This window comes from Henckelia pumila, unplaced genomic scaffold, assembly GCF_033568475.1.
Source record: "Henckelia pumila isolate YLH828 unplaced genomic scaffold, ASM3356847v2 CTG_461:::fragment_3, whole genome shotgun sequence".
In the NCBI taxonomy this organism is placed as follows: domain Eukaryota; kingdom Viridiplantae; phylum Streptophyta; class Magnoliopsida; order Lamiales; family Gesneriaceae; genus Henckelia; species Henckelia pumila.
The window spans coordinates 3736908-3760879 of record NW_027331831.1 but is presented as its reverse complement, the minus strand read 5'-3'; the positions used below and the strand labels follow the sequence as shown (position 1 = coordinate 3760879).

The 23972-nt window shown below is 35.8% G+C and overlaps 4 protein-coding genes across 4 annotated transcripts; 3 read left to right on the top strand and 1 right to left on the bottom strand.

Moving 5' to 3' along the window:
• The first annotated feature begins 240 nt into the window (after positions 1-240).
• Positions 241-3912, top strand: LOC140871573 (FAM10 family protein At4g22670). The gene is made up of 11 exons (XM_073274142.1): positions 241-469; positions 581-632; positions 992-1150; positions 1247-1334; positions 1426-1506; positions 1651-1715; positions 2159-2299; positions 2492-2608; positions 2676-2915; positions 3138-3195; positions 3655-3912. The coding sequence occupies exons 1-11, from the start codon at positions 360-362 to the stop codon at positions 3750-3752; spliced, it is 1209 nt and encodes a 402-aa protein (XP_073130243.1). The 5' UTR covers positions 241-359; the 3' UTR covers positions 3753-3912.
• Positions 3913-5460: 1548 nt separating this feature from the next.
• On the top strand, positions 5461-7048 carry LOC140871528 (flavonoid 3'-monooxygenase-like). Its single transcript, XM_073274064.1, has 2 exons — positions 5461-6270; positions 6350-7048. Exons 1-2 carry the CDS (start codon positions 5461-5463, stop codon positions 6968-6970), a joined length of 1431 nt encoding a protein of 476 aa, XP_073130165.1. The 3' UTR covers positions 6971-7048.
• A 771-nt stretch (positions 7049-7819) lies between these two features.
• On the top strand, positions 7820-8904 carry LOC140872203 (osmotin-like protein). The gene has a single exon (XM_073274996.1). It carries the CDS (start codon positions 7944-7946, stop codon positions 8688-8690), a length of 747 nt encoding a protein of 248 aa, XP_073131097.1. The 5' UTR covers positions 7820-7943; the 3' UTR covers positions 8691-8904.
• Positions 8905-10734: 1830 nt separating this feature from the next.
• LOC140871529 (uncharacterized) lies at positions 10735-16212 on the bottom strand. Its single transcript, XM_073274066.1, has 13 exons — positions 16036-16212; positions 15864-15925; positions 15098-15163; positions 14512-14590; positions 14358-14428; positions 14119-14220; positions 13598-13687; positions 13280-13354; positions 12417-12449; positions 12156-12233; positions 11897-11938; positions 11520-11620; positions 10735-10992 (listed from the first exon to the last, which is right to left on the bottom strand). The coding sequence occupies exons 1-13, from the start codon at positions 16088-16090 to the stop codon at positions 10971-10973; spliced, it is 876 nt and encodes a 291-aa protein (XP_073130167.1). The 5' UTR covers positions 16091-16212; the 3' UTR covers positions 10735-10970.
• Positions 16213-23972: the final 7760 nt, after the last annotated feature.

The window sequence follows — 23972 nt, the reverse complement described above, 5'->3', positions numbered from 1 at the left end:
TCACACACTAATTTTCCACATTTTACAACTCAATATTCAACATTCAACATTCAACATTCAATATTCAACATAATATTAATAATAATAATATTTTTCAACAGATAATACTAATATATAATTTTTCATTATGTCTTGGAAGTGTTTACTAGAATAAGAAAAATCATCATAAATTAAAATAAAGAATAAGAAAAACTTATCCAGTGCTAGAGAAGCTACTAGAAAGTTTGAGGAAACAAGTCAAGGGGCGACGCAAATTATAAAATTAGAAGCTTTTCTCACTCGATACCAAAATCCCAAGAACCCTGATCCATCTTCCAAAACCCTACTGTTCTCTGAGTCGTGAGTACAATTAATCTGCGATGGACGCTACGAAGATCAATCAACTGAAGCAATTTGTTGAACTTTGCGAATCCAATCCCTCCGTTCTCGCGGATCCCTCCCTCTCCTTCTTCCGGGACTACATCGAGAGGTAGTGATTTTTCTGGGCATTTTTATGGAATATTGCTCAAATTGTTCATCTCGAGTAAACTAATCGAGTTTTTCCACCTTTTATCATATTTGAATTTGAATTATTTTGCAGTCTCGGAGGTAAGGTTCCTCTGGCAGGGTACAAGGCTGACAATGATAAGGCGGTATGTTTTTCTTGATCTCAGTTAATTTTTCTTTTTTCAATAATGTAAATTTGATTTTATGTTGTCTGATGTGGTCATTGGAATGTATTTCTGTATGGCCAAAACTTCACTGCCTTGAAATGAAAGAGGTCAATAGAAGCGAAATTTATGGGGTGATTTTAGTCCTCAAGCGGGGGGGATACTGATAGTTTCTTTTAACATTCTCGATATTCTCCACTTTTGTGAAGGATTCACGGTTTTCTCATGGTTACTCGGTCGAAGTTTTTGTAACTAGGATAGAAGGTTTTATCTTGAGACAAAAAAGCTAGTTGATGCTTCATTTGGTTATTGATGTACTTTGTTGTTGTGTATGAGTAAAGAAGTCTAATGTGATGGATGAGAGTGATGAGGACATGGATAACGTTGAGGATGAGCCTCAATTTCAGAAGGATGAAGAAGAAGAGCCTGCAATAGTTGAGTCCGATGTGGAGCTTGACGAAAGTGATGTTGTGGATCCTGATAATGAGCCACCACAGAAGGTTTTGAAAAAACCATCTCTTTTAAAAAAAGTTTGTTTGTATTTAGCTTGTGATATTTCCAGATGCGATACATGTTAACGGGTAATGGTCTTGTAGATGGGAGATGCCTCTGTTGAGGTAACTGAAGAAAACCGTGATGCTTCTCAGGAGGCTAAAATGCAAGCCATGGAAGCAATTTCAGAAGGTTTTAACCAATTTTTGAAGATCTGTGAAGTAATCGCTCTTGCTGTGGCAATCCTGCTTAATGTGTTAAAATTGCTTTGAAATCTGATCAGGTAAGCTTGAAGAAGCCATTGAGCATCTTACCACAGCTATACTGCTCAATCCTACGTCCGCAATTATGTATGCAACTCGAGGTAAACCCTATATTATCTTTTCTCTCTCTTTTATGGGTATTAAATTCATAAAGTTGATGTCTTATACCGTAAATGTTTCTTGCCAGACTTTTTCTGCTCTTTTTTATAACTCTGACGTGGGTGAATTTGATGGCCAACTTTCAGCTAGTGTATACATCAAAATGAAGAAACCAAATGCTGCTATCAGGGACGCAACTGCAGCTCTGGAGGTTGTCCTTTTTTTTTTTAATCTCTTTTGGTGGCACGTGATTGTTTGCCTCTGCATTTTATTAATTTGTTGAGAATAGTAATTCTCAGATTCAAAGGAGAGGGGCATTTCACCTTGTTGTGATGGACCCAAGCTGTCTTGATTCATACATAATAGAAAATTATGTGTTCTGTACTGTACATTCGAATATAACATATAGTATTGACCATTTGATAACATACTGGCATGTAAATTAGTTGGACTTTGTCTCTCCTGCATAGAAATCTCTCTCTCTCTTCTTTTTTGTTCTTCTTTTTGCTTCATGTTGTTATGGTCGTGCCATACATTTTGTATTGATCTGTTGAATATTTTGCTGTACTACTAAATATATAAGTACCAACGAATTTACGGAAGTTTTCTTGTCTATGACAGATCAATCCATTTTTTTTTGTTGTTGTATGACAGATCAATCCTGATTCTGCTAAAGGGTACAAATCACGTGGCATAGCCCGAGCAATGCTCGGACAATGGCAAGAGGCTGCCAAGGATTTGCACTTGGCATCGAAGTTAGACTATGACGAGGAAATCAGTGCTGTACTTAAGAAGGTTTGTGTCTGGAAGTTTGTGTGTGGGTGTGTGTATGTTGTTAGTGTGTGAGAGAGATGAATGCCCATTGATGTTTAATTACCATTTTCAGTCAAATCTGCCTTAGACAGGCAAGATCATGACCAAACATGAGTGCATTGACAAACAATGCGAGTTCTCTCATATGTGATGAATTTGCTTTTTTGGCACTAGGTTGAGCCCAATGCACATAAGATAGAGGATCATCGGAGGAAATATGACAGGCTGCACAAAGAACGAGAAGACAGGAAGGCTGAGCGTGAGCGACAACGTCGCCGTGCTGAAGCTCAGGTGAACCATCTATGCATGTTGGTTCTTTTATGTAAAGAACCTAATTTTAAGCTTTGCGTTTGTTTAGGCTGCATATGAAAAGGCTAAGAATCAAGAGCAATCATCAAGTAGTAGAAAACCTGGTGGCATGCCTGGTGGCTTTCCTGGCGGCATGCCCGGTGGCTTTCCTGGCGGCATGCCCGGTGGCTTTCCTGGCGGCATGCCCAGTGGCTTTCCTGGGGGAATGCCTGGTGGCATGCCAGGTGGTTTTCCTGGGAGTGCACCTGGTGGTATGCCTGGGAATTTTGACTTCAGCAAAATCTTGAATGTAAGTGAAATCTTCGTTCATGTATTTCGTTCAAACTTGAGAAACTCGTAGATGATTAATTGATGGTAGTATTATTGTTTATAACCCCATTTGCCTTGTCGAGGGATGATCACAGAGGCTAGGCTCAACTCTCAAGCTACCTCAACTATTGTTCTTGTTGTGGGAGATTGGCAGATCGCTATAGTTTATTTCTCAGCTATTGATTTGCTTTACTTTTAACAGGATCCTGAAATGATGGCAGCATTCAAAGATCCTGAAGTCATGGCGGCACTCCAAGATGGTACGGGTTTCTATGCCTTTGTTTAGTTGATGTCGCTCTTTTGGCATTGTGGTCTGTCGATCATCGCTTGTCAATCGGTCTTTCTTCTGTTATTTTCAATTAAGAAATTTTAAAAAATTGACCTTTGTCTTATCAAGATTTTGAATATAACATTTTGATATTTTAACCTTTGGTTGGTTATTGTTCTTCCTGCAAATTTGAAGCTAATTTTGCAAAATAATTTATAAGGAAAAGAAAAAGAACAAGGTCATTTCAAAGTAATAATGTTTGCCGAAAAGAAATTCTGAAATCGCATGTTTGCGTCCTGTCATACATGTCTGCTTGTTTTTGTTTACACTTGCGAATAGAGTACTCAAATATAGATCTTTGTCCCCGGTCTCGGTGTATAATGTTCAGAACAAGTAACATTACTTGTTTCACATGTTTTGCTAATTTGTCGTCTATCTGGTTGTTTTGCAGTTATGAAAAACCCTGCTAACTTGGCTAAACATCAAGCTAATCCGAAGGTTGCTCCAATTATCACAAAAATGATGAGTAAATTTGCTGGACCTAAGTGACATGATAGCTTGCAGCCTTCTTTTTTGTTTTGTTTTTTTGTGTCGTGGAAACGTGCTGTGCTTTGAGAGCCTAACCATGATCTTTCTCTCTTTTGCATCTGTTATTCCTGGTTTGCATATTAAAGTAAAATGTTCAATCTTTAAATTTTAATTTTTCTCTCGTGCAAAACCTCACTTGTGCATACATGATCCGCTAGCCATGTAATTGGACCTCTCAACTTTAATGAGATTGAGCTTACATAACCATTTGAAAAAATTTCTGATATTTACCACAGTAGGAGTCCCATTTTTAATAATAAAAGAAAATGTTTGCCGTGCGGCACTTATCATCGGTTAACTTTGGTATATCCATCTGGGTTGGGTCGATGCGGTACCCTGAAGCCAGGATCAATGGTTCGGATCAATTTTGCATGTCAAAACAAGATTTGGGCCGTTGATACAGTGCTCGGGTGGGGTCGAATTTGGGCCGTTGATACAGTGCTCGGGTGGGGTAGCATCGACCGACTCATCCATCCGAGCGTTACATTTAGATGCTGAAGAAAGAAATGGCGTGGAAATAGATTTGGGCCTTTAGTGATCGATCCTTCTCAAATTACTACCCAGAATAGATGTAGTTGGTTTGGATATTTATATTTCAAACATAAAATTTTTACGAGACAGTTTAAGGGTAGGTCGATTTTATGAGATTAATATTTGACTTAACTTATGAGAAAATATTATTTTTAATGTTAAAAATATTTATTTTTTATTGCAGACAGATCAATCAGTGTCAAATATAGATATGTAACATCACGATATAATTACTCGAATCCAAACAAAACATAGACCAAGGGAAAATTCGAGGCGCATTTATGAATCGAGAATGGTCAATGAGTTAGTAAATTGTTCCAATCACTCTAATATAAAAAATTTAAATTGAAATAGCGGACAGATTAAATATTTATCCTTTTTCTTGCTGTGAAAATGAATATATGTTTATTTTCTTTAACACAATTATTATATAAATTTTCCTGCTAAAATGTTTATTTTGTCAAAACTTTTGGCACCCACACACACAGTTATTATAATTTATATTGGTTGTGTGTGTATATTATATACACTAATAATCTATATAAGTAAAAATTCACATGCATAAATAATTTATGTTACATTTAAAATAAATCATTTTTTAATATTTTTTATCGAAAAAATAAAATTGAAAATGATAACTATAAGTGATAAATATAAAAATTTTGAAATATAAAAGAAAAAATCATAATTTTGTTCAATAATTATATATGTATATATAGAACATGACAAATTGACCATGATAGTAGTCCCTAGCATATCAACGTAGAACCCAAGAAGATACTTTTCAAACAAACTCTTGTCATCATTCGGCCGGCCGTATATACCATTTTGTCGGTTTATATTCATGTCCAAAGATTTATCCGCGCCACTATAGTAAAGAACATTACATAAAAAATTTAAAACCTCTAAAATATTGGTTTTTACTTATATCAACCAAATAGTTTATTATTTATCCACTATTTGCTCATTCGATCCCATGAATAAATAAACTTACTACTTCGCCAACAATTCAGCTCGATCTCTTCAAGCTACAATTAATACACACATGGCTATCATGTATGTGATCATAATATTCCTTACGCTGATTTGGTATTCTTGGCTTTTGTTCAAGCATTTGATCTCAAGATCTCAACATCCAATGCCTCCAGGTCCTAGAGGCTTGCCTATTGTAGGCAGCCTCCCATACCTCGACCCCGAACTACACTCATATTTCGCGAGTCTGGCTCGAGTCTACGGTCCGATCTTGTCCATGAATCTCGGCACCAAGAAAGCCATAGTGATAAGCTCACCCGCCATGGCACGACAAGTGCTGAAGGAACACGACGTTACATTCGCCAATCGGGACATGCCATCCGTGAACACAGCGATGGAATACAGCGGACACGACATAGTTTTCACCCCCTACGGGCCGGAGTGGAGGATGCTGAGGAAGGTGTGCGTACGCGACATGCTTGGGAGTTCAACCCTTGATGCATTCTATTCTTATAGAAGGCATGAAGTTCGAAGCACGGTCAAGTACTTCTACGGCTTGTCGGGATCTCCGGTTAACGTAGGGGAGCAGATGTTCTTGAACATGCTCAATGTTGTGACGAATATGTTGTGGGGTGGTAGCGTGCAAGGTGATGAAAGGGCTACCATCGGGGCAGAGTTCAGGCAAGTGGTGTCGGAGATCACGGAGTTGTTGGGGAAGCCGAACGTATCGGATTTCTTCCCGAGTCTTGCGTGGTTGGATGTTCAAGGACTGAAGAAGAAAATGAAGGTTGTGACAATGAAACTCGAAAGGCTATTCGATGAAATCATTGAGCAGAGGGTGAAATTGAGTAGGTCTAATGGTGGGGAGATGAAAAGGGATTTCTTGCAAGTGTTGATGCAGCTCAAAGAGGATGGAAGTGACTCCAAAACGAGCAAGACTCCTTTCACCATGCTTCATATCAAAGCCTTGCTAGTGGTACGTACGCTAGCTCAAGTGTGTTTCTCGCTTTACCAAAATTTATAACTATGTTACGGGGACAAATATTATGAAACAGGATATGGTGGTAGGGGGAACGGACACAACCTCTAGCACGGTGGAGTTCGCCTTAGCCGAAATGATGAACAAACCATATATCATGATCAAAGCTCAACAAGAAATCGACTCAGTAGTGGGGAAAAACAGCATGGTTGAAGAATCGCACATCGACAAATTACCGTACCTCAAAGCCGTGATAAAAGAGATCCTTCGGCTTCATCCGGTCCTTCCTCTCATGGTGCCGCATTGTCCTAGCAAGCCATGCATTGTGGGAGGCTACACCGTTCCGAAAGGGGCTCGTGTATTCGTGAACGTGTGGGCGATACATAGGGATGCTTCATTATGGGAAAGGCCGGAGGAATTTGTACCGGAGAGGTTTCTTGATGGTAAAGGAGATTATAGTGGGAATGATTTTAGTTACATACCGTTTGGTTCGGGACGAAGGATATGTGCTGGGATCCCTATGGCTGAGAGAGTCGTGTCGTTGTCGCTCGCGTCGCTTGTGCATAGTTTCGACTGGAAGTTGGTGGAGGGAGATGGTTTAGACCTTAATGAGAAGTTTGGGATTGTGTTGAAGAAGAGGGTGCCTCTCATTGCCATCCCCACACCTCGTTTATCGGGTGCTGCGGTTTATGAGTGACTATGTACATGTTCATCAGTTCCTTTTTAATTTGTTGTTCAATGTGATGAATAAGATACTATAAAGAAGCTTTTTGGATTGGGGATATATCATTTGATCATATATATTATTGTTTTCATAACTTTAAAAAACTATTTGAAATCAATGTGTAACCAAAATTATGGGGCATTCATTGTGTATACCGACTTTCAAGAATTTTAAAAGTTGTGGATTGTAATCTCAAAATCACAAATTAAAGTATGTTTTGCCCATAGGATCGAATTTCCCGTTTATCACTTTTGTCCAAAGAATAATGATGATGACTGACGAATGAGTAGACATAGACCATTCACCTTTAATTAGTATGGCTAAATGTGACACGTGAAAGTACTGCATCAAATTTTTTAAAAAATAACATAAAAACTCTCCTAAATTTATTCAGGGATTAAAATATTGATGTATAAGTGATGAATAAGAGAAGATAAGTATGTATTTGATAGTTATTTTTATGTTTGATATGATTTTTAAAAGTGAGATAAGTTAGTAGAAATAATTTAGATTGACCAAAATGCCCTTCTTTCTCTCTCAATTATTAACCTATTTATTTTTATTATTTATATTGAAGGGATGGTTTTGTAAATTGCTTTTATAATCCATATGGATAAGCTTAATCAAAGGTAAAATGGGTTGATGAGTTATCAATGAGTTATTTAACTTTTAATAAATTTTTATTTTTATCTATGATCAATGATTACATCAAACATGTGATTGCAAAGACAATCAAGAGTTTATTCAACGTATCAACCTGCGCCAAAGAATCATATTTTACTCAAGTTGCTTTTAACAATGGATTAAAAAAGAAGTTTTTGTTTTCTATAAAAAAAAATAAAAATAAAAAAGTAAATTTAAAAAGTTCCAAACAGATGTGTCGTGTATCTATATATGCAGAGGCAAAGGACATACTTTACTATTAGCATTATCGCAGAAAATCTCCATGGCCAACTCTCTCTCCTCCATTGTTGTCTTCTTCTTCATCTTCTTCTTCACCATCGCCAATGCTACGGACCCGGGCCTCATCCTAACACTCGTCAACAACTGTCCCTACACTGTTTGGCCCGCCATACAGCCCAACGCCGGCCACCCCGTCCTCGAGCGCGGCGGCTTCGCCCTCCCCACCGTCACCCACCGCTCTTTCCCCGCCCCCGCCACCCACTGGTCCGGCCGCATCTGGGCCCGAACCCAGTGCACCCACGTGAACGGACGCTTCTCTTGCGAGACAGGCGACTGCGGCGGCCGCTTACAATGCGAAGGAGCCGGCGGCGCGGCCCCCGCCACCCTGGCTCAGTTCTCCCTCCACCACGGCCACACCGACCTCTCCTCCTACGGCGTCAGCCTCGTGGACGGCTTCAACGTGCCCATGACCGTGACCCCGCACGAAGGCGAGGGCCAGTGCCCCGTGGTGGGCTGCCGGGCCGACCTGCTGGCGACCTGCCCTCATGGGCTGCAGCTGAGAGCTCCGCATGGGAAAGTGGTCGGCTGCAAGAGCGGCTGCGCGGCGTTCGGGACGGACGAGCTTTGCTGTCGGAACCATTACAACAGCCCGCAGACATGTCGGGCTTCGAGTTACTCGGAGTTCTTCAAGCATGCTTGCCCAGCTACTTTCACCTACGCACATGACAATCCGTCGCTGATACATGAGTGCTCCTCTCCACGCGAACTTAAAGTCATTTTCTGCCATTGATTTCATTCATGAGAATGTATACTAAGGGGCATAATTCGAAGGTGTTTGCTTTTTTTCAATTCCCAGATGGTAATAATAATAATAATGAGTTGAAATTAGAAACACCGGAAGTATTAAGTAGAAATTAATCAAACTTGGTAGTTTCAAGTTTGGGTTGGCTGTATTTTCTCATTTGCAATTTGTTTGAGTCAAAGGAGTTCGATATATTATGCTTTGTTTCGTATTATTAATGTTCTTGTTCTGCAAATTCTAAGCTTTTAGTTTGTGGAAAAATGAATGCGGAATGAATTGATGACATAAAATTTCTGCTCAAAAAAAAAAAAATGACAACAATGTAGTAAAAAAAAATACACCTCAGTCTACATTTTAGTTTATATTTTTTTTATTAATTATAAAACTTTTTTTGATCAACTAAATATTTATTTCTTATCATGGGTATTTTGCAATTAATGAGGAAAATTAAAAAAATTTTAAGTAAGAATGTAAATTAAGGTATACATTACAAAATGTACATCTAGCATTTTTAAAAAAAATATGGAGTAGAAAATTTTGAATTGTTCATAGGCCAAGGGCTCTGCTGTAACATGTCCGGATGTTCCCCATAAAAAAAAAAAAAAAAAAAGCAAGTTTTTTCGATACTCATTGGTGTTTTCTTTAAAAAAAAATTAATTTCTTATGTATTTATTTTGGATATATAAGGTTTTTAGTTTTTACGAATAATATGCTCGTTCTTTGATTGGCATTATTCGGATATTCCATTTACAAGTTTAAAAGTAGGTACCTTTTTTTTTAAAATAAATTAATTTTTTTGGAAACTCAAAATAATTTTAGTAACATTTTTTGGGAGACGAGTAACAGTATTATATTCCTCTTTTTTGACCTTTGTCCAAAAACGTTTAAACTTATCCAGACTGACGAAACATAATGCACGCCATTTGCCAAAAGCATGAAATACCGAGAAAAGCACAGTGGATGACTCATGACCCATGCTCCTATTTTGCTTTGGATATCGGGAGATTCTCATATTCGAATTATTATTTTTATTGTTACGATTATTAATTTATTATCACTCTTTTGAAAAACATTTTTTTTAACTCTTTTCTCCAAATATAAAGAAATGTACGGAAATTAGAAACTCATTCGAAAATTAAAGTTTATGTATACATTTTTGGTTAAAAATAGTTACATTATTCTAAAACTTAGTTCGTAGAAGATATTGGTAAAATATTCGAAATTAAAAAGTTTGTACCAAAATCCAAAATTGAAAAATTAATAGATGAAAACTTAAAAAAGAAGCAGCAGCAAATTATCAGACAAAAACAGCTATTTTCCCTTGTTTTTATTCTTAACATCTCACATATTTGACTCTAAAAAAATAAAAAAAACATCTCACATATCTAAAAATTCATTTGATTTTAAATTATTTTGATCTTTAACATCTCGTCCTCTCCACAAAGGAGTGTGTGTGTGTCCAAAGACAGCGTTGGCTAATGTGTCCAACGGGAAGATTTTCAGTACGATGCTACCATTTCTTGTAAATTTATATTTTAAAGACTGGACAATTTTTGGCTTAGCTCAAATTCGAACTTAAACTTGATTCAAAGTTAAGCTCAAAACTGAGAGCTCGAGATGAAGCTGGAAATGGATCGAATTGTGATAGCAACCCCCAAAAAATTAGATGATAGCTCTACTAACATAAAAACTCTTATAGCACCATCAAGTCAATTTTATTTACTAATCTCCAACTCATTCTGACTCATGAAACGTATTAATAAACTTTTTATGTCAAATTATATTTTTCATTGCACGTATGGACCAGCTCGACCCGTCTCACATATATAGACATGTGAGGTCGTTTCAAAAAATACTATGGCAGCCAGCAAAGGCGACCTCCACATCTTCAATACACTATATTTATGTTGTCAATTACACGTAATTTATTTTGAAAAATGACCACAAAAAGTATAAAATCAATGATCAAATTATTCTTGATTTATCCGAGGCCCTGATGTCTACCAGCAATAGATAATCATGCTTGACAAACTATCATGGAAATTTGGCAAGCATGTATAAAAGTTACTGATGAAACAAAACTGAGCACCATATCGATGTTATGTAGCCCCTGAGTTTAACAAGCAGGACATCCCATAAATTTCAGAGGTAAAATAAGACGGACTCACCAATTCAAGACAAATCATATGAAGTTGCTTAATCGAGCCAGTTAATTTTATACACATGAACTTCCTGGACAAGACCACCGAGGAAGAAAAGGGGGGACGATCAACACTTGCTTGAAGCCATCCTGCATTTAAATCCATTTGATTTATAATGGAAGAAGAGTTGCAAGAACTGTACGGAATATAAATTTAACTGGATCTGACATGAACTTGAAAGCACATAAATTTGGAATTACAAATTCCATAATTGATGTTGGTAAGAGTTGACAAACAGCATTTAAGAATCCCATTAGCTGTTCAAATAATAGAATTTGACGGGAAAATTGACAAATGAAATTTTAGAATCCCTGCTTCAAATTCCAATCTAAACCTCTTCAAATTCTTCGATTTTAATTTGATGAATTTGAACAAGTTTAACCAATTCTTTCAACTCCTGATCTTATTTTCATCTTTCCAAATAGATATAAACAATATTTAAATTCCAAATATTCTCAAATCCATGAATACAGAGCAGTGAAATCTAGTCGATGTAGTAGATTATAATAAAATAAGCACTTTAGTTGCAATCTGAAAATTTATTTTAACGCCCTTCAACTACGTCTGTTGCCACTTAAAATCTAATATTATTAAAATTTAACAACTTAAATAATACCTTGAATAGGTTCGAGGCATCTTATCAGAGCCTTCTAGCACATTTCCATTGGTCAATAAATTATTTCCAGAAGGCACAGAATCTGCTAGCTCCTTGAGACCCTGTGAGTATTCAGGAGTGCATGAAATGGAAGAGATTAAATTTATACTAAAGATCAGATTATATTGATTGAGTAATAGAAATTATACAAATAATATCAACGGGTGGAACTTGCATCTTAAATAGAAACGTAATATTTTAAAAAATCAACGGGTGGAACTTATAGGGTTCACATTTCATTGCAAATGGGAGTGAATTGTTTGTTAGTTTTCTCTGAATTGACTTTGTTTTTCAATATCTTTAGGTTAAGAAGAGACAGCAGAAAATAGATAAGGTACCATTAAACTTGGTGTTGAGTTTCCAGCAATTTTAAACTGTTCCTGAAAAAAAATAACAAAAAAGCTAGTTTAACTTGTAGTACGTAATGAGCAATGAAAATAAACGCACATTACCAAAAAGGAACAATTTGGAATTGGAGGAGAAAAAAGAAATTTCCTAAAGCAATAGTCTCTTAGCCCATTTTAATCCGGGATATACAATCTGAATTAGACAGCATATAACCAAGTGTATAGCAAATCAGATAAGTAAATTCCGAACCTGAAGCGAATCAGGCATTTTAATCTTTCTTCCGTTGACAATGCCACACAAGTACATAACCCCAGCATTCGCAAGCTCCTATGACATGTGTATCGAAGCACGATCAAACACTTATCATCATTACTAGGGTCTTGAGAAATTAATGTTGTACTTTGAAAGTTTTTGTACAATATAATCATATTTACTTTTGAAGGGGTTATGAAGCAATGGAAGCTTATTCATTTTATATAAATATGAATTAAAATGTACAAGTTAATTCACCTGTTTGCCTTCTAATGACAGCAACTTGCCATCCTGCAATTTAGCATCTTACAATGAGAAAAAGGATAGACAAGGGAATATATTATATGATATGCTTATTATCCAGAAAACCAACAATATTGATTGTAATAAGCAGTCAAAGTTATTCACAATCATGAGACTAATTTAAAATAAACGAAGAACATCCAATAAGTCAAATACATCTTTGAAGCATCCTATTAAAAATAATAAGGTCCCGAGTTGTTCCGAGAAATATATATATTGAAGTTCCCAAGATATCACAAACAAAGGTTGTATCAGCAGCTAATAATTGTTTCATAATCATCAACCACCAATTTAAAGTCGCAACAATATAAAGCAGGATGCATTCGAATAGGACATGTTTGCCACTGTTTGTGAATTTAGGTTCTTGCTGTTGGACAGTTTAAACTCTAATAATGAAACAAAATTAAGTCCACGGAAAAGTTAAAGAAGCATCCTTCACTGAGATTTTTTCCACATCTGGTGCTACTCAATTATTCGAATAAAAATGTAGGCTATCGTACCCTTTTACCTTGTGCATATCCCAAAGTAGTACCCAACTAAAAAAAACATGTAGCCTACCCTCTACTATATAGTCAACCTTTCTATCCCTTACCTCTCTGCAAAGAAAGAACTGACTGGAGAAAAACAATAGCTGAAGACAATAGCAAGTGAAGAAATCAATAATGGTGGTAAGATGGGTAATGTAGAAAATAATTATGGCCTATGGCAGAGAGGCAGTTGGGATTCAGGACTTCTGAACAAATGATTTAACAAAAGAGTAAACTACAAGAAAAATACACACCATATAATAATCAAGAATTTGAGATAAAATAACATACCAAACCAGAAACCATCCTCTGCAATTCATCCAAATCAAATCCAATTTGAGAAACATCACCACGTACATCATTAACCTGATTCACAAGTTAGTTTTTTCAAAAACAATGATTTCGAATGATGTTCAAATCAAAAGATATTTCCTAGGCTTGCTATTCGGTCATGCTCATAAGTCAGATTGCCAACCAAAATGAGATAGAGCAGATTATACCTTTCAGAGACAATCTACACCAGAAGCAAACATCTATCTTACAATGCACATTTTAGGGACACAACTTTGAGATTGACATAGGGGTAAAATTATTGCACTAAATATATACCTCACTCCTAATTAATTTGGATATCTCTACTTGCTCATCCAGTTTCCCGTCCAAGTTCTCAATCCTCTGCGTCAAGTGTCTTTTTGCCGCCTGATCAAAAGATCATATATGAAAATTCATAATATAAGGAAATCCCAGTTGTTAAGAGGTTTCCGTCATCCATATAAAATCATATCTATTAAGGAAGTTCCATTGCTTAGGTTCATCAGGGGAAAAAAAACCAAAGAAAAAAAAAACCACAACACTAAAACTAAAATTTCTTTTGAGAGCAGTCTTTAAATGAAATTCTTGAAAATTTTTTATATTGACTTCTATGAGAATAAAGTATGTACCATAGCACATTTACAGGAAACAGTGAACTTTTGAAACAATATGCCTGCTTATAATATGCATTGAAAATTGAAATTAAAAAAGAGACTGAAAGAAAAATAATAAAACGAAAGCAAAGTTGCTTATTGAATTTGGCAATCGGTACCAGTATGCATGAATAAACAACCTATCAAGAAATAACATATACTTACTGCAAGGGCCTCTGTCACATGATCCAAATGTTTTGTCAAGTTGGTTACAGCATTTGCCATATTTTGCTTGGTTACATACATCAGGTCTGAAAATGAAATACCCTGCCAAAAGAAGAACCAGCAGGGAACCAACACACAAAAGAAAAAGGTTCAGCCAATTGTATGCAAGCAGCAGAAAATAAGAATATTTCAGAATGCTCCAATGCAACATAAATGAATATAATGAAACGCTATTCTACCTTCCACCACATGTATCCATAACCCACAGCTCCTAAAGCAGCTGCAGGCACTATTAGAGAAGTCCAGTTAACTGTTAAAAAGAAAAGGAGAGGAAATCACTTAAACATCCTTAAACCTTTCCTTGATGGTCTAGCATAAACAAGAGATACCAACTTTGCCCAGAATTTCCATTAAAAACAGTAATCTGCCTAGACGAGGCCATTTGGCGAACCTCCATGGCTAGCCTACGAACCTGTAATCAACCATGTAACAAATTAATACCTAATATTTAATATTTAAAGCTATTCACCTTCACAGTTCCAGTTATTCACACTTTTCAAACTTGAATTATCTTCGGCTAAAATTCGATATTTTTGTCCGCAGGTATGTGACTAAACAGAAAAGACACCCACAAGATTCTCAGGCAGAAGTAAGAAAGAGCAACTCTATACCATGCCATGCTAGAAAGTAGAAAGAAAACTGCACAATTAACTAATATACACCAGGCAAAGAGATATCTCCCACGCCCAAAGCTAGTCATCTCACTGGAAAGTGTAAATGCTCACAGAAGAATTAAATTGGAGTGACATCAAAGTAACAATGATAGAATTCTCTTTTTATTTCACTCAAAAAAGATATACAAAAGTAATTGAAACAGGACGTAAGAATAGACCAATCAAATAAATGATTAAAGTTTAAAATAACAATAAAAAAACAGTAGAATAACTTTTTGAGTAATCCCTAATCAGTTACGGTATACCTGGCTAGCAACTGCCTCAGAATCCCCTTCCGATTCCCCTGATTTCTCCATCCCCTTAACTAGATTCTGCCAAACACACGCCAAAAGAACTTTGAAAACAACTGTGAAACGTAGACGACACAAGACATATGTATAGTAAACAGATTGCAACACAAAGTAGCTTTACCATAAAAGACATTTATAACAACACATTAGCACCATGAAATTATGAGAACAGTCTTATCAATTAATTGGTCACCAATTTGCGTCCAAAGAATCATAAATGACTATGAAATGCCAACAAATGAACCAAATTGAAGCATTTTATTGGAAACCTCGAAATCTCTGGGAGAAGGCTTGAGCGTTGAGTACCAAAGAGTTATTGATGCTCAATTTCCAGATGGGACTGCTTTCGTTAACAATTCTAAAGCGTTTCGCAAGCTACTGTAACGACTATTCACGAATTCAGTAAAATTTAATACTGACTTGATATAAGAGATCAGAAAACAAAAAAAACTAAGGGGACATATAATTTTTCTCCAAACCGGATAAATCATCGTAACCGGTGTCTTCCTTATTCTCAAACAATTAAAAAAGTAGGTGACAAAAAGTATAGCGAGATTCACAAATTTTTTCACCTCAACTTAAAGACAATATAACCCCACGACAAAAATTATACTCCCAGCTTACAGAAGCTCAACAAGGTAAATGAATAGATTGATTTCAAATTACATACACATGTATACAGCTGGATTCAGAATTCAAAAGGAGGTGGAAGATCAAGTACCTGTAGTTCACCCAATACATCTGATAATTTCCCGTTCTTCATCAGTATCGTTCCCGTATAACCTAATTCCACCAAATAAAAGCAAGAAAAACTCTCACCAAAAGTCGGATCAAACTCAAACACAAAAATTGCAACAACGAAACACACACAAACAAGCACAATCTAGAGATACCTGCTCCGACGATGAGGAGTATCCTCGAAACCCCTATCCCAGCCTGCATAGCCATCGCTGAACGATCCGCAGTACCCGAGTTCAAAGGAGATAGTATCTCACTATTTTGCGGGTCAAGAATTGTCGCTAGCAAGGGCTTGATTAACTTTTTGTTAACGTGGCGTGCGTGGGAGGATATCTTCCCGTTTTAGTGTCGAGGTCTAAATAAATGGAGAAATAGTTGCATTGGGCCTTAACCCGGTTAAATTTTTTAAAAGTTTGGGCTTTACAATTTTCGACTTTACGATATTTTATTTGTTTGGGCTTTTATTATTTTGGGCTTTACATTTTCGGTTATTAAAAGCCCATCCAATGTTTTGTTTTTCTCACTTGAGAAGATGAATCGCATCACATCCTTGCCATTTGGTAAGCTTGATTAAGCCAGAAATTTTTAATTGTCTCATGTTTGACTTGTTTCCAAGGCATTCTGATTGGGAAAATTATTGACTAAAACATTGTTCCGGCAGGACACTTTTTCCGTTGTTTTTCCCACTTGATTAAATTAAAAAATCTACAGTAGTAACGATTCGATCAAAACAAAACTTCTATGCCTCATAAATTTTCTATGTTCCGACCTCATATCTGATTTGTTCTTTATAGTTGAAAAATCAAAACAAAAATCTCCGCCTCATAAATTTTCTCAAGATTCGATCGCCCGTGAATGAGAAATATTCTCCGCAGATTAATCAGTTTCGACTATCTTTAATTTTGCGCTTGTGATATACTATGGTTATATGTGAGCGTATTTTGGTCACAAATTAAATAATTATTAACTTACCTCACTTTTTTACAAACATCCTAGCCATTTGGTATGTATATATATATATATATATAATTTTGATCACCTGCACCCTAGGGTGCAGGAAAACTGTGTGCGACCACTAAAACCCGATAGTGGGTTTTAGTGGTGCAAAAAAAAAAAAAACCACTAAAACCCACTACCGAATTTTAGTGGTCGTACACAGTTTTTTTGCACCTTAGGGTGCAGGGGATCGAAGCTATATATATATAGATAATAGCGGTAATATATATATATATATATATATATATATATATATATTATTAAATAATAAAAAATAATTGAATTAAAAAAAAAAAAGAAAGGCAAAGGACGTTCTTTTAGTGAAGAGCGCCTTTTGCTCTAACAATGAAATAGCTCTTTTATTTTGCCACATTTAGAGGTGTCAAAACGGGCCAGCGGGGCGGGCCGACCCACAACCTGTCGCAACCCACCATTAGGCGGGCCGGGCCGGGCCGGCCCACCTTTTAGACGGGTTGGGAAAACATCAGCTCAACCCATCTATTTTAGGTGGCGGGGCGGACCAACCCAGCGGGTTCATGTGTAAATTGGCGGGTTTTTACGGGCCAACCCGCAACCCACCACAACCCACCTTTAGGCGGGGCGGTGCGGGCCGGCCCACCTTTTAAGCGGGTTGAGAAATTATCAACCCAACCCACCAATTTTGTATGGCGGGGCGTGCCAACCCAACGGACCTAACCCATTTTGACACCTCTAGCCACATCAGCCCAGTGAATCAATGACAGCCATTGGAGATGGCCTAATAACCCAATATTTTGGTTAACTAATATTATTACATGTAAAACTGTAAAGAAACTTTGGTGTCACATTGACGTACTAAAGTTAATCAATACTTAATATGAGGTGCTAAAATTTAATCATATAGTGTATAATAATATAAATTGTATAGATTAATTAACCACGAACTGATATCTCAAGTTAGAAACCCATTACAACAAATCACTTCTTAACTTTTTCTTTTAAAAAAAACGGAGCTCATACTTTAATTAAATCATTTTTTTAGGAGTAAATTGTCCTAAAATCCCTAATACCCTTCCTAACTTTATTATAACTCTCTAGGCAAAAGATTCTTTACTATAACTCCCTAGGACCACCAAACTTGAATATTTTAATATTTAATTTTTGTGCTGGATTTAGGCTAATCTATGCTTGAAATCTATAGGTTCTATGCTTAACTTGTAAAGGTTTTATGCTTTAATCTGGAGATTTTGTGCTCATTTGCAGTATAAAGAATTATGCGGAAAAATGGTATCAAAGCTTTAGGTTAATTATTCAGACATAATATTATTCGTTAATTCATGCTTTTCTTTGTTGATGAGAAGATTTTACAAAAAGATGACTTCAAACGAAGGTTTGAATCAAGAGGGTTTTATTCATACAAAATCCTATAAACAAGTTAATCTATTTACAATAGATTACTTACAACAGGTTGCGACTAATGCTCTCAATTTTGAAGAGATAAAGAAAAATGATTTCTAACTCTAAATTTTTAGAGATTACCCCAGATTCCTCTAAACTCTCCGGAGATCTTAGAGAAATTCAAAAGACGATACAATATTGCAGCAATCAGTTGTATAAAATATCTCGGCAAATTGAAGAAATCCTTAAGAAACAAGAAGAAATTCTTGGAACTCTAAAGGATCTTAAAAATAAAATCCTAAACCTAGAACATACTTCTGGTTCTAGAAAAGGAAATACAGGAGGAAGGTTACCACTCTCGTTTGGTATCGAACCTTTGTTACATCAGAAAGGTAAAACCAAAATGGTTCAAAAACCTTTAACTAATGATGAAATGATGATTAATCTTATAAAAGCAAAATCAGAGAAAAACACTATCTGATGACTACTTTAGAAAGATTAAATCTCGAGGATCTACAAGATCTTGCGGATTCTTTTGCGAATCTCAAAGTTGTAGATCTAAAAATGAATTTCCCTGAGGGTGAACAACCCATGAAAAATCCCCCAAGATATGTGGTAAAAACAGAAGAACCACATAGTGAGTTCCATGTGGGAGAAAATTCACATCCAGCAAGAACTAGATCAAGAAGGAGTAAAATACCACTACATCAAACTCCTTATGGAAAAACTGTTTTAGACCCGATACATCCTTATGGGGTTATGTTAAACCTTGATGTTTTGGACTACAAAAACAGAGAGAATCTTATAGATGATTGGACGTCAGCTATGAGAATTGCAGCAGAGACATTAGATCTCAATAAAGAATGATTCATTAAACTTCGGGTTGGTGGGGGGTAGACAAGTTTCTACCCTTATGGGGTAATTACCCGAACCCGATTATTTGTGTTCGGGTTGGTGTCGGGTAGACAAGTTTCTACCCAAAATTTATTCGGGTACCCGACCTATATATATTATATATTTATAAAATAATTATGGCACACACATATATATATATATATATTAATTTATACATATATATTATATTAAAACTCAAAAGGGAAGAATTGAGGGAGTGCAATGGCTCTTTTCTGTTTCTTGGTTATAAATTTCGGGTACCCGAAACTACCCGACTTTTTCGGGTAACCGAATGGTCGGGTAGTGCATAATAAATTTCGGGTTCGGGTAGTATTTTTACTATCCGAAAAGTTCGGGTACCCGACCCAAACTACCCGAACCCGAGGAACCCGACCCGACGCCCACCCTAGCTACATGGCCGATAGTAAAGAGCATGGGGGGGAGTCTGTACGTGATTGGGTTGGGTAATTGGGTTTCTTTTTTTTATTAGTATTTCGGGTTATGGGTTGTTTAGGTGGGCCGGGCTTGGGTCTTGGGTCCGGGTCCGGGTCAGGTCACGTCTTGATGGGTCAAATTAATTTTAGTTCGGGTCTAGATTTTTATTAATTGGGCTGGAGTATTTTATTTTAATTAAGAGTTTAAATTATTAATTAATGGGTTTGGGTTTGGGTTTTGTTAATTAATTAATTGGACTAATTTAATGGGCTTTAATAATTATGAAAGTGAGCCCATTAATTTGTCATGGCCGTGTGATCCATGTAAATTATTGGACCAGGTCAGGTTGGGTTTTTGGGTTTTTGAGTCAGTCTAGGAATTTTTGAGTTTAAGTCTAGTGGTCAGTAGCTCGAACAAGTTCTTGGAATAATAAATGTCCATAAATATATATTTAATTCATGCATGCATTTTTATTAGATTTATAAGTATGATTTTTAAGAAAATAAATTAAATATATATTCACGGGCAAATTTTCATGAATTTTTGGTCAAAGAAATATTATTTAGGAACTTTATTATGACATTCTTATAAATTATTATCTAGTAATTAATTTTAAGTATTTAATTGCATGTGTGTTCTATTATTGTATTTATTGTGTATATGTATTTTAAATTAAGTAAAGTTATTTTTAAGTACGACATATATATGTATGGGCATATATATATATATATATATATATATATATATATATATATATATTCATTATTTTATAGTTAAAGAGTTAAAAAAAATTCAGTAGGAGTTTTAGGATGTTTCATTTGGTATCAAAGCCATGGTCCTTGGAGGGTGACTAGCCTGCTGCTCGGAGCTCAGAAGCCGCACTGCCAGTCTGTAAGTTTTAAATGTTTTAAATTATATTTTATGCATGGGACACATGATTTTTGTTTTAATGATTTATGAAAATGAGAATTTTAAGTTATGACATTCTTAAAGTTAAAAACACTTAGTTATGCAATGCGATTATGTGGGGGAATTTATGGAAATTACATTGTCTCTGAGACGTACGTGTTACACACAAAGATGAATAGAATGATATACGTTTAGAGAAAACTAAGTTTGATAATTATGAGATGTAAGTTTGACATTTAGATTTGTAGATTAAGTTATGATTTTTATATTTAAGATTGACAAGTTAGGATTTTTGAGATTTAAGTGGAATTTTAGATCTGCAAATTAAGTTATGTTTTTGGGATTTAAGTTTGAAAATTAGTTTTGAAAAATTTTAGTCATGTGTTATTAGACGACTAAGTTAAATCAAATTTCGAGGACGAAATTCCATTTAAGGGGGAGAGAATTGTAACGTCCGGAAATTTGCTACGTAAACCCGCATGCATAACTAGGAGATTTAATAATTTTAAAATAATGTGAAAATGGGTTAAATTATTTTATGAGTTATTATGTGAATTATACTATTTATTTGCATGTTTAAAATATTTTTCTTCGACATTTAAATCTGTATGATGTGATTTATGAATTTATTTGAGAAAGTTTATTTTATGATCGCGTAGGCGGGACCGTGGACGGACGACATGTTTTCACCCAAAATATTTTATGAGATTTTTAGGAGCGTTAAAATATTATTTTAAGGTATAATTTGAAGAAAACTATGGTATTTATATATGTGTATATTTATAGGTCCGTTTTTTACCCAAAATAAGTCATTTTAATGACTTTTATTAAGCTTTAAAAATCCCATTAATTATAATTTCGGAATTTAAGGTTTAAAAATCAGATTTATATTGTATTTAAAAGTTTTAAAATTCTATATTTTAGAGTATATATTTATCTTAATTATCTATTCATTTATTAAACCCAGATTATCTTTAAAAAACAAAAGATCTACCCTATCTCACGCTTAAACTCTCTAAGCCGCCTCCCTCATCCTTCTTCCCCATCTCTCACGTTCTATTTCAGAGAACACAGCACACACGATTTTTCTTGAGGTTTTTTCGGCAAGGAATTTTCAAGCCGTTCATCCCGGCGAGCCCGATACGCGTCGATTTCTTTGTTTGTCCAAATCTTCTTCAAGGCACGTTTCGAATCTATTCTTGGCCACCGTTTAAATCATATACACTGTTTTAAGCATGAGTGATCTGTTAATGTATGTGTTATTCACATTTGAATCATATTTTTTCATAGTCATGCATGATTTACGTTTTTGAGTGAGATGACACGATTTTTGACTTGATTTTCTTGCATGGATGTTCGAGACTGCTACCTACTGGTTTGGAGTCCTATCTAGAGTCCTTTGGGTTGGTTTGGTGTGGGGTTTCGACCTTGTAGAGGGCTGGAACCATGGCTGGGCGTGGCTCCTCGGATGTGCAGGCCACGCAGCAGCAGGTTGGGGGAACTTGGAATCGGGTTCTACATGCTAGTCTTTGATCGGACCAGGGATGGACCGAGGGCTAAGGGTTCGAGTTAGGGTCCTTAGGGGCTGGTCTAGAGGGTGGCTCGGTCTTGGAGAAGGCAGGAGAAGGGGCTGGGCGTGAGTCAAGCAGCATATGGTTAAGGGTTGATAGTAGCAAATCGCGGCAGTTTCGGGATTCCCGAATCATGGGTCGCTAGGGCGGTGTAGGGATCGGTTCAAGGCGAGGCTTGGTTCGTTGAAACCTCCCAGACGTGGGCTACGTCTGGGCGATAGAGCTCCGGCCATTCGGTGGCCGGAGATTGTCGGCAGCAGGCCATAAAGCCTGCTGCTACATGGCCGATAGTAAAGAGCATGGGGGAGTCTGTACGTGATTGGGTTGGGTAATTGGGTTTCTTTTTTTTATTAGTATTTCGGGTTATGGGTTGTTTAGGTGGGCCGGGCTTGGGTCTTGGGTCCGGGTCCGGGTCCGGGTCCGGGTCAGGTCATGTCTTGATGGGTCAAATTAATTTTAGTTCGGGTCTAGATTTTTATTAATTGGGCTGGAGTATTTTATTTTAATTAAGAGTTTAAATTATTAATTAATGGGTTTGGGTTTGGGTTTTGTTAATTAATTAATTGGACTAATTTAATGGACTTTAATAATTATGAAAGTTAGCCCATTAATTTGTCATGGGCCGTGTGATCCATGAGAATTATTGGACCAGGTTAGGTTGGGCTTTTGGGTTTTTGAGTCAGTCTATGAATTTTTGAGTTTAAGTCTAGTGGTTAGCAGCTCGAACAAGTCCTTGGAATAATAAATGTCCGTAAATATATATTTAATTCATGCATGCATTTTTATTAGATTTATAAGTATGATTTTTAAGAAAATAAATTAAATATATATTTACGGGCAAATTTTCATGAAAATAAAAAAATAAATGAGAATTTTTAAGTTCATGCATCATGTAAGAATTTTTATGATAATTTTAAATGCATGTTAAGAAAAATATATTTTTATGGAAGTTGAAGTGAAGGTGGAAAGTGATGTGGTTGGAGGCCAGGATACCTGGTCCCGGTGACCTTCCTAATGATGTATAAGTATGATGAGCTTATGGATCCAGCTGAGAGGGCTGGTGAAGTGGCAGCACAGAGGTGAAAACCCCACCGCCGCGTACGTTGGTTTATAGATTGATCAATCGCTTAGTATGATGGCACCGACATGGATACGACCTGTTGAGAACTAAGAAATTATGATAAGATATTTTATGAGATTCATTAAATATGATGTTTATGTTTAGCATGATGATGAAGCATTATAATTTATTCATGTTTATATGCATATATTTTTAAGATCATGCACGTATAATTATTATTCACGTATTTTATATGATGCGTGCTTGTGTGTGGTTTCATTTTGTTATGTAAGGATAGAACGTGCTGAGCCTCTAGGCTCACTATAATTAAATTGTGCAGGTGAGCAAAATTTCAATAAGAATAATGTGTTCCTGACTGGCGGCGAGGGCGTATGAGTATCCAGGCAGCTAGAACCCGTGACCATTGCTCTAAGATGATTTTTATGTTGAGACTAGAACATTTATTTTCGCATATGTTTTATTATTATAGATTTTTAGTATGTGCATAAGTTTTAGATTTAAGTATTTATTTTCTAAGTTTGCATGAATTTTTGGTGAAAAAAATATTATTTAGGAACTTCATTATGACATTCTTATAAATTATTATCTAGTAATTAATTTTAAGTATTTAATTGCATGTGTGTTCTATTATTGTATTTATTGTGTATATGTATTTTAAATTAAGTAAAGTTATTTTTAAGTACGATATATATATGTATGGGCATATATATATATATATATTCATTATTTTATAGTTAAAGAGTTAAAAAAAAATTCAGTAGGAATTTTATGATGTTTCATTTCGATAGGTTAACAATGTCACGTACAAAAGATTAGTTGCTAAATAATA

What these genes read in the sequence shown, in the direction of transcription:
- LOC140872203 (XM_073274996.1), top strand. Translation starts at nt 7,944, where the DNA reads ATGGCCAACTCTCTCTCCTCCATTGTTGTCTTCTTCTTCATCTTCTTC.
- LOC140871529 (XM_073274066.1), bottom strand. Translation starts at nt 16,090, where the DNA reads ATGGCTATGCAGGCTGGGATAGGGGTTTCGAGGATACTCCTCATCGTC. An exon ending in ATGGATACATGTGGTGGAAG is followed by an intron (nt 14,221 to 14,357) that starts GTAGAATAGCGT and finishes TTCTTTTGGCAG; the next exon opens with GGTATTTCATTTTCAGACCT. An exon ending in ACTCAACACCAAGTTTAATG is followed by an intron (nt 11,621 to 11,896) that starts GTACCTTATCTA and finishes GAATACTCACAG; the next exon opens with GGTCTCAAGGAGCTAGCAGA.
- LOC140871528 (XM_073274064.1), top strand. Translation starts at nt 5,461, where the DNA reads ATGCCTCCAGGTCCTAGAGGCTTGCCTATTGTAGGCAGCCTCCCATAC. An exon ending in ATATCAAAGCCTTGCTAGTG is followed by an intron (nt 6,271 to 6,349) that starts GTACGTACGCTA and finishes ATTATGAAACAG; the next exon opens with GATATGGTGGTAGGGGGAAC.
- LOC140871573 (XM_073274142.1), top strand. Translation starts at nt 360, where the DNA reads ATGGACGCTACGAAGATCAATCAACTGAAGCAATTTGTTGAACTTTGC. An exon ending in AATTATGTATGCAACTCGAG is followed by an intron (nt 1,507 to 1,650) that starts GTAAACCCTATA and finishes GCCAACTTTCAG; the next exon opens with CTAGTGTATACATCAAAATG. An exon ending in ACGCAACTGCAGCTCTGGAG is followed by an intron (nt 1,716 to 2,158) that starts GTTGTCCTTTTT and finishes GTTGTATGACAG; the next exon opens with ATCAATCCTGATTCTGCTAA.